Source organism: Lactuca saligna, chromosome 2, assembly GCF_052625555.1.
Source record: "Lactuca saligna cultivar CGN05327 chromosome 2, ASM5262555v1, whole genome shotgun sequence".
In the NCBI taxonomy this organism is placed as follows: domain Eukaryota; kingdom Viridiplantae; phylum Streptophyta; class Magnoliopsida; order Asterales; family Asteraceae; genus Lactuca; species Lactuca saligna.
In genome coordinates this window covers 91,343,924-91,354,267 of record NC_136418.1, presented here as the reverse complement: position 1 = coordinate 91,354,267, position 10,344 = coordinate 91,343,924, and the positions used below count along the sequence as shown (strand labels likewise).

The 10,344-nt window shown below is 35.0% G+C and overlaps 1 protein-coding gene across 1 annotated transcript; it reads left to right on the top strand.

Moving 5' to 3' along the window:
- The first annotated feature begins 812 nt into the window (after window positions 1-812).
- LOC145031178 (long-chain-alcohol oxidase FAO1-like) lies at window positions 813-9,176 on the top strand. The gene is made up of 3 exons (XM_078979693.1): window positions 813-1,164; window positions 1,252-1,524; window positions 7,311-9,176. The coding sequence occupies exons 1-3, from the start codon at window positions 928-930 to the stop codon at window positions 9,030-9,032; spliced, it is 2,232 nt and encodes a 743-aa protein (XP_078835819.1). The 5' UTR covers window positions 813-927; the 3' UTR covers window positions 9,033-9,176.
- The last annotated feature ends 1,168 nt before the right edge of the window (window positions 9,177-10,344 follow it).

Genomic DNA, 10,344 nt, shown 5'->3' with positions numbered 1-10,344 from the left:
TATGGGTATTAACAAAGTTAGTATTAAAGTTGCTACCGGTTAAACAGTTGTTCTTTTAGTTTCGGGAAAATACCGGTAATAGGAAAAAAATAGAGCGTATTTTCAAAATTTAGACATGAAAAATGAACATTTGCAGGTAGAGACATTCATACCGCGGGAGTAGCCTGCGAAGGTCCGCGGAATCTACTGTAGCTCCGCGGAATGGCAAAATCGTAAATAAATTAGTTTATTAAAAAAAAAACTCAAGATCCATTCCGCGGAGCTACAGTGGATTCTGCAGAGCTCCACAGAGGTAGCTCCGATAAATGAATCTTCAGTTTTTAGGATTTTTTTTTTTTTCAAATCGATTCTTTGGGATTTATATATTCATTCCCCAACTAATTATTTTTAAGAAAAGATTATGATAATATGAATTTTTTATAACAATGTTTGGAATGAATGTGAGGTGGAAAAAAATTGATCTTCTAATTAGAGATCATTACATAAAATAATTATTAGAGGAGATTTTTTTTTTTTTTTTTTTTTTTCTGAATATGCATTTCTCATAGCTATCTCCGTGGAACGGATCTTAAGGTTTTTTTTTTTTTTTTTTTTTTTTTTTTTTTTAAATGTCTTCATTTATTTATAATTTTGGCATTGCTACAGCGGATTCCGAGAAGCTACCTCCACGAACTCCATATCATTACCCGGAAATTCAATTTTTTATGTGTATATTTTGAAATTCCACCCTAAATAATGTTAATACCGGTATTTTCCCTTTAGTTTCACTATAAACACAGCAGGAGACCCCGGCCCATCTTTCCATATTTCAACGTCGAGGAACCTGACAAAACCTTTAATATATAAATATTAACATATACACCATACTAAAACATATACAACCTCAATCCCACCTGAAATCAACATATAATTTACAAACACAGAGAGATGTACGACGAGAGTGAGAGTGAGGGTGAGTGTCACCCTCTGTTACGAGGTGGGAGAACCGAAGAGTACCAAACTAAAAGCTTTTCTTCATCAGAAATGGACACTCTTAGCAGCTTATGTGACGTCATCCTGCAACCACTCCCTTCGAATTCTCTTGATGATAACGACAACAAGGTAGAAGAATCAATCCGTTCATTCTCAACTGCTTCTGGCTCTCAATACTCCGTACCAACGAAGGTAACATCAATCTAAATGTTCAATATTTTCAGTTCGAATTCTAGTATTGTTAGTTGTTAATTACCAAAGTGATGGAATTGGAAACAGGTAGCTCATCATTTGATGAAGAGGGGGTTTCTTGAAGCAGTAATGGTGGTGAGATTGGTCGTAGTACTTCTATCCACCAGACTGGGTACCTTTTTACTTTCTGGATCTCTTTGTTTATCTCATAAATGGCCATACGTACAGAAATTCTCAGAAATTCCCTTACATAAGAGGGAGAAGGTTCTGCAGAAGTGGTTTAATAATAGATTTCTAACTCCTATTAGACTCGGGTTTGTGTTCCTCAAGACTCTCTGCCTTCTGGTATTCTTTTCTCAGGTGATCTTCTCTTCGATTTTTCTCTTTGTTTGCATGTTATTCCATACTTAAAAAAAAAACAGAAAGTTCTGATCATAATCTTGGAAAATAGATGCTTAGTATAAATTTTAAGTAAAAGTGTAAAACAAATGTGAGACAAGTATGACCCACGTATTTGATTGGCCAAAAACAATAATTTGTCGATGAAGAGATTGTCTAAGTTGTTTTTATAGTACACATGAAACATGCCAACTTTCTATTGAATACTCCAACTACCACTGTCATAATCATGTTAAATGATCTAAGCAATCAAAGAGATCTTATCAACAAGTAAACGCAAATATCCTTCAACATTAGACCCAGATTTCGGCAGAAGGATTAATTTTTTAGTAACCACGAGTTGGCCTACACTACCCTCAAGCATTACTAAGAATAAGAATAGTTTCCCGATAGTAATGACTACTTAATATCATCTAATACATATTAAATGATATTTACAGAGTTAATAATAAAAGAAAAAATATGTAACAGAAAATAAGAAAGGTTGCATATAAGGAAAGTAAATGCAAACACTGCTCAAATCAAAGGCAAGCTTATCGACTCCTTCAGATTCTTCACCAAGTCTCGTTTGATGCTAACCGATGCATGGGCCTATTAGGGTCAAAGTGGTATGAGAACGTGTTAAAAATTAAATGCCATCTACCATAAAGAGCTTTTTTCTTTTCATGTTTTCTTCCGTTGATTATTTTGTTTTATTTAAGACCTGACAAACTAATAACTCAACAATTAGTATTGTGCACTGATATCAAATGATCAGTAATAATAAATTCAAAAAAACCAAGAAATAATATTGAGAATTGTATGTGAATTCTTTGCAAATAATAAATCCAATTATTATTACTTAATTACCAAATTTCTACCCGAAAACCATGTTGATCTTTTGTGATGACATAAAATAAAATAAATGGTAGAAGTTGATTATCCGGTTGTCCTCGAACGAATTATCATACGCGACAGAAAACATAAATCAAGCTGATGATCGTTGAATCCTGACTGATGAACACTACACGAGATGGCCAATGTCCTTCAAGGTTTTTATGTTGTTCAATGGCGGTAAGTTTTAACATAAAATCCTAGGATTTAATACTAGTACATAAGAGATTTGATAATGTGGTTAATATAATTTGTTGATACGGTAGAAGAGAGAAGAGAGCGCATAGTAAATTATTGATTTTTGGAGTGTGGACCGGTAGGAGAGCTATATTTTTAATCCCATAAACTCTACAATGATGCCAAAAGGCAGATTGTAATGGTGACAACCCCTTCTCATTGCTCTTCATGTGTCACACATTTTTGCTAGGGAAAAACCCTAGGTGTGATGTGTTTCTCTCTAAGAAATACGTTTTCTAAATGACTCTCGAAGCATCTATGAGTTTACTCATATAATCAACATATGGTTAACCCGCTGACCGGGTTGGTCCAACTTGATCTGACCTAAACCCTGCTAAAATTCAAAGCTAGATGTCGCGGTCAAAGTGCAAAATGCACCAAAATCACCATATTTTGCATACCTTGCGCCTTGTCTCATCGGCGCTATGCGCTTGGCCCATCCCCTTACTAAATCATGTAAATACTTAAGATGAGAAAATTCTTATAAACACCCTTAATGTTCTACCCCACCTACATGGGAGAAAAGAAACTAGCCAACTTCCTAGTTCCTACATAATTTCCAACACCCCCCCCCCCCCCACCCCCACCCCACCAATCAAGTTGGAAAATATCGTTTCACTCATATAAATAAGGTTACATAGATGTCATGAAGATTAAAACTTTGTTTAATGTAGACAAACAAAAAGAGATATCATATAGATTTAAACCAAGAAGCTTATGATCTCTTTTGTTTCGTCCATAAACATCACCTCTCATCTTTGCATTCACACTAAGTGTGGTGACACCATCTCTAAATCACACAAGCACATTTTTATAACATCTTATTTGTTATATGTCACTAAAATTTATTAAGAATTTTAACTCAACCTCGTTTTCAACAATTACATACTAATATACCTCACATAGATATATTGTTATCGATAGTACATTCTATTGTTACCGAGTTCATTAGTAACTATTAAACATGAGAATTAGGCACACTAGTTTCAAGTTGGGTTTCCATTACTAATCATTCTATTATTATTTTAGACCAATGAATCTCGCGGCGTTGCTAACTAAATATTTTGTCAAAGGTTTGGTAAGTCGATCTTGCACTTTCCTACTTGTCTTGACATAAGCAACTTTGGATAACATCATATTCAGTTTGATGTCACATAACAAACTCAAAGACCAACATGTCTTGACTTTCTGTTATGCATAACATTTTATACTTTAGGCAACGTGGTCTGATTGTCGCTATATGTGGGAATAGATGCGATAGAATATCCAACAGTTGGATATCTAAAAGTAGATATCTAATATATTGTTTTTAATTTCATGTTTCTAATAAGGCAATAAGCTTGGCCTCTATCGTCGAGTGAGCTAAACATTTTTTTCTTGCATGCCCACTAAAAAGCTCGTCCATTCTAGTATTTTTCATAGATGTCATGTATATCAACTTAAGAGTGTGTGTCCTTTCAACTATCTTGGTATGCATCATACTGCCTTCTAGTGCTCTATTCTTGGATTAATAATATACTGACTATGTTTTCTTATAGTGAATTTAGTTTTGGTTAACTACAATGCATGACATATATCATGTGATCAATTGCACTCGCATATTATAGTTGAGAAACTGCTTGATCGAAGTTTACATTATGTTTCAGACACTTGAATCAAAATGAGCATTAACTTCCTTTGTATTTAATTTTTGAAACTTCATTGTAAGTTTACTTACATAATGAAATCCACTTAGAGAAGTATCACTACATGTCACTTTCACCTTAATACTAAGAATTGTATATATTTCTCGTAGATTTTTCATCTTATAGTTCAAGGATATGTAGTTATCCTTCTCAATTACTTCTTCTGGGTGAGTTTCAGTGATCAACATATAGATAAATGATAATTATGTATGTGGTTATGTATTTGGAATACATACACTTGTCACGATGTGGAAAAACCAAAACTAGTTTACGTTGATGTCAAATCCCTCATGCCACTCTTAGGAGCTTGTTTCAAACTCTATGACATTTTAATAACTCGACACACTTTTCTATTGTGCGGTCATGACAAACGATTTTGGTTACTCTAAATAAATCTCTTCATTAAAAAACAAGACAAAAAACATAAAAGCAACCTAAAGATTACTAAATGTTGATTGCTAAAAGCTGTAAAAAATTACTCTTGTACCTAAAGGTTTTAATGTCGATAAACGCAAAGTAGTATTCTAAAACTTGAATAATAAATAGACATAAAGAGAGTAAATAGGGAAGAGGGCGTAGATCCAATTATATGTTAAGTTTTTTTTTTTTTTTTTTTTTTGAAACATTCACCTATGTCTCCACCGAGACTTGAACCCATAACATCTCATATGAGATGGTCACTCCATACCGCTAGATCATTGGCCCTTTGGTAATTATATGTTAAGTTATCATAAATAATAAATCCAATTATTATTACCTACTTGCCAAATTTATTACAGAAATCAAATTGATCCTTCGTGATCATGTATGAATATAAGAAATGTAGAAAAAGATTGTCATATTGTTAAACGAACTAAAATAAATGAGATAAAACACAATATGGAAATCGTTAAATATTGACACTAAAATCATGTCCTTAAATGTTTTTAAGTTGCTCCATAGTAGAATCGATGATTCCTAGAAGCAGAGAATGGTTCTTACTCTATCCCATACACTATCGGCCTTACCAAACAACATCTACCCATACGGTTAGGTGATAGGGAGGATCTAATATAGGTACAAAATTCTGATTGTTCAATGAATAAGATGTGTTCTATTAAGTCGTACTGATGATCAAGAAGACTTTGAAGAAGAAGCAAGCTTTAACTCTCCCTAACATAAACCCTCCCCAAGATACCATGGCCATCATTAACGCAGCAAGAATAAGATATTTTCTATTAAGTCATATTTATGACAAGGATGACTTTGAAGAAGAAGCAAGCTTTAACTCTCCCCAACAGAAACCCTCCCCAAGATACTATGGCCATCATTAACGCAACAAAAATACTTGAAAACTTGAATAATCTAGAGGGTTAGAGAAATAAGAAATAAGAGAAACTAGAGATTCTTGTTATTAGGTATAGAATACGACTCAAGGGAGATGTATTTATAGTTGCAGAAACCCTAAGAGGTTTCCAAAGAATTTTGATTATGACAAAAAATCCCTAAGATAGCTCATCATGTGTGACAAGTTCTAGATATAGGAGAAACCCGAGTTGCGACACCCGACTCTCTAAGCAACGTGTTATCTATCTGGTTCCAGAAGCTTCTATAAGTTGCTTAGAGAGCAACGTATTGCATGGGCTGGGAATTTTTTAGATATGTAACACTTTAATCATTAAAAAAATACATTGCATGGGCCCGGAATTTTTAATGTCTCACATCCTTGGCCAAGCTGGCTAGACACACGTATGGGTTTTTTACATCCCTTAATATCCATTAATTCCTTTGAAGAATTATGATGAGAAAATCCTTATAAACTCTCTTAATGTTCTTCCCCATCTATACCGGTCAAAGGAAATTAGCATACCTTCTATTTGCTTATTATTTTTTGATAAATTTTTTATTTTAGTTGATTAGTTTCCCAACCTTACTTCACCAGACATCACTTTAATCATTGAAAAATTCCCGGCCCATGCAATGTCTTTTGTTTTCTAGAATCCTATATAAGCCTACAGAAAGATATTATTCAATCGTGAATGAAACGATCATTACAATTTGGAAAATCAGCCTCTTAGTCCACTTCTCTCTAAGCTTATTATAAACTAAAAACCAAGCCCAAAGTCTAGATCAAAAAATAGACTACATAATCAATTACTTTGCCTTAATTAATAATGTCTTCGCATTCATCAATCTTTTCTTAAACAACTTTTCATACATTTTTTTAAGGTCGTATTCCAATCTCTTTATTGATTTTATTAAAAGCAAATATCGTCCACTTTAATTGTGTTTTATTAATCCATGAAAAACGATTATTCCATGACTACGGTCTACCGTAAAATACGGCCTTTTACTTTTTGCATTGTGACATCCGATTTTCACCTTAGCATGTGAAGATGCAAGACCCATGGCGTGAATCTTATTACACCTCCATAATAACATTCTCAAATAAGTATTAGATGAAAGAATCAAGTGGTTGTATTTTGGTCAAAACTCGAATCATTATGCATGAAGAAAGATCTTAATTACTAGTAACATGCATCTTAGGCAACACTACATAAACTTCGAAAATAAGGTAATTTACTTAACCACTTTGATCTAAAGAAATCTTTGAAATTAGTTGTCATATTTATCTTTTGCGTTGATTTATTATTTTTATTTTTATTGTTATATAAGGACCTTACATAAATTTATTTATTTATTTTTTTCGGTTTACACGAAAACATTTAAACCTAGTAATCTTTCAAGCTCTACGGCGGGTGATTCTTAAACCCTTCACTATTATACCATCCCAGAATGCCGGAACCAACCCTGAGCCACTGAATCAAGATTTTAATCCATCTAATATTGAAACCATTTGATAAGAAAATAAAACTTATTTAGGATTAAACATATTTAAGAAGTCTCTTCACTTTAAGCAAGAGTTAATGTACAAATTTTCAACTGATGGAAATTTTGGAATGTTCCCAATAGGTGGGTGAGAAAGCAGATAATCCTGCATGGAAAGCCATCGGTTACAACATAGACATCACCGAAGAACATCCCAAAGAGGACCACAACGAGCGCCCTTTACAGAAAGGAATGGTGGAAATCATGAAAGAAAACGATCAAACTCTTGTACATTCTCTTCTTCAAAAAGGCCTGGATGTAACCGAAGAATTCAAAGAAAACATTTGCAAAATCAAATGCGATGTTGTAATAGTCGGCTCTGGTTGTGGTGGTGGTGTTGCAGCTGCCATTCTCGCAAAATCCGGCAAGAAAGTTGTGGTTCTTGAAAAAGGAAACTACTTTACTCAAAAAGATTATTCAAAACTCGAAGGACCTTCTCTGGATCAACTCTATGAATCAGGAGGAATACTTCCTACACTTGATGGTAAAATAATGATTCAAGCAGGAGCCACAGTAGGTGGTGGCTCAGCAGTCAACTGGTCAGCTTGCATTAGAACACCACAACCCGTGCTTCAAGAATGGGCACAAGAAGAAAACATGAAGTTATACGAAAGCCATGAGTATATGTCTGCAATGAACAAAGTGTGTGAAAGAATCGGTGTTACTAAAAAATGCACAAGAGAAGGGTTCCAGAATCAAGTTCTTCGTAAAGGGTGTCAGAATCTTGGTCTAAAAGTTGAAGATGTCCCACAAAACACATCGAAGAATCATTACTGTGGTTCTTGTTGTTATGGTTGCAGATCAGGGGATAAAAAGGGAACCGATTCCACATGGTTGGTTGATGCAGTCGATCATGGGGCTGTGATCATAACCGGATGTAACGCAAAGAAATTTATCTTAACAAGTAACAAAGGAAAGAAAAGAAGAAAGAAGTGTGTAGGAGTAATTGCTCAAGTTTTAAACCAAGAAATCTCTAAAAGATTACACATCGAAGCAAAAGTCACAATTTCGGCATGTGGGTCTCTTTTAACACCACCTTTAATGATATCCAGCGGTCTCAAAAACCCTAACATTGGCCGGAATCTTCATATGCATCCCGTTGCAATGGCATGGGGATACTTTCCAGAAAGTGATGACTCGGATCTTACTGGAAAAAACCAGGAGGGGGGAATATTGACATCTGTTCATAATCCAGGGTCAGATGAGACGTACATCTTGGAAGTCCCAGCACTAGGGCCTGGATCTTTCGCTGCTTTATGTCCTTGGATTTCTGGGAAAGACTTAAAGGAAAGAATGCTGAAATTCTCACGAACAGCTCATGTGTTTTCACTGGTGAGAGACCGTGGATCTGGAAAAGTGACGTCAGCAGGAAGGATAAGTTATAAATTTAGCAAATTTGACAATGGAAGCATCAAGAAAGGGCTGAGACAGGCGTTAAGGGTGTTGATTGCAGCAGGAGCTGTTGAAGTGGGTACTCAAAGAAGCGATGGACAGAGATTGAAATGCAAAGGGACAAGTGAAGAGGAGATCGAGGAGTTCTTGGAGACTGTAGATGCTGTTGGTGGTCCGATGTCAATGGTGAAAGATTGGAATATTTATTGTTCGGCTCATCAAATGGGGAGTTGCAGAATGGGGAAAAGTGCGAAGGAAGGTGCAGTGGATGAGAATGGGGAGAGCTGGGAAGCAGAGGGACTTTATGTTTGTGATGGGAGTATTCTACCGAGTGCTGTTGGTGTCAATCCCATGATCACGATTCAATCGACTGCTTATTGCCTTGCTGAAAGAATTGCAGACACTTTCGGATGAAAAGATGTATGTAAGATTTGAAGTTAATTAATAATGGAAATGTATCATAGAGTATACTGTCAACTAAAAGGTTTGTGAAGTTGATGTACTAGCTTGTGTATGTTACTTCGCTACTGAATAAAATGATCTTCCATTGTTGGTGAAGTGCATGGTTGGTGAAACACGAGCATGAAATTACTTAACTGTGATTGGTGGAAACCAACACAAATTTTGCCATTTTGGGGATGTACTACTAATCAACCTGATGGTGGTAATAAAGTTGAGTTAGATGAAGGGCTCATAGGTTTTTAAGTTTTTGTAAGACACTTATTGTCTATTTATCATCTTCTTGACATTCAACAAAGCAGAACTTTAAATGGCATATAGTAATTAAAAAATGAATAAAAAATCAAAATTCATCTTAAGAGATCAGAAAGAAAAAGAAAAGAAACTGATCTTCAAATGTTGGTTATAACCCTCAAATTTGTAGATGGGTTTTTGTATAAATATTGCAACAGCAAACACTCACTATTGACTTGAACTTGGTAGATGTTGGCCGGTGGTAAGTTCCTTCGGGGCAAATTAAAGTAAGATAGGGATGACTTTTGGAAATCCTTGATGGTTAAGATAAATAAACTCAAGGTGGAAATTGTTAATGTATTCCTTGGAACCTGACCTAAAACAGGGTGAACAAATTAAAATGTGAATGACAATTTCGAAAAGATTAGTGTTTGGAATAGGCTTCGGGTCATTAGGCCCTCAGCCATACACGAAAATCACTTATACCATCAGGGTGTCAAGGGTAAAATGAGAGTAACACTGCAACATTAACACCATGTGGCGATGACATTTTCTGAACATGTACCGATGACAAGTCGTTGAGATGCGATATGCCTATGAAAAGTTGCCAGCATAGAGTCGTCACACACCTGTTGGGATAGGTCAAAAAAGTCGTCGACATAGGTGTCATTGGATAGGTTCCATGTACCAACGACATGTCGCCTTGGGAATGATTTCAAAAAAAAAATTATTAATTACATGTGGCGAGGACATGTCGTCGGGATATGTACCACCTATAGCAACAACATGTTGACGGTATACAGACCACATATAGTGACGACATGTCATCACTATAGGTCCAGTTGTCAATCGAATAGCTATAGAGACGACAAGTCGTCGGGATAGCCACATGATTTTTTTTTTTTTTTTTTTTTTTTTTTTTTTTTTTTTTTACTTTTATAGATTCTGTAAATTGACGAATGGTTTACTTTTTAACAAATCCAAACATCTTTCGGCATGTATCAAATGAAATACAATCTAGACCTATAGATTG

What these genes read in the sequence shown, in the direction of transcription:
- LOC145031178 (XM_078979693.1), top strand. Translation starts at nt 928, where the DNA reads ATGTACGACGAGAGTGAGAGTGAGGGTGAGTGTCACCCTCTGTTACGA. An exon ending in AATACTCCGTACCAACGAAG is followed by an intron (nt 1,165 to 1,251) that starts GTAACATCAATC and finishes AATTGGAAACAG; the next exon opens with GTAGCTCATCATTTGATGAA. An exon ending in TTCTGGTATTCTTTTCTCAG is followed by an intron (nt 1,525 to 7,310) that starts GTGATCTTCTCT and finishes TGTTCCCAATAG; the next exon opens with GTGGGTGAGAAAGCAGATAA.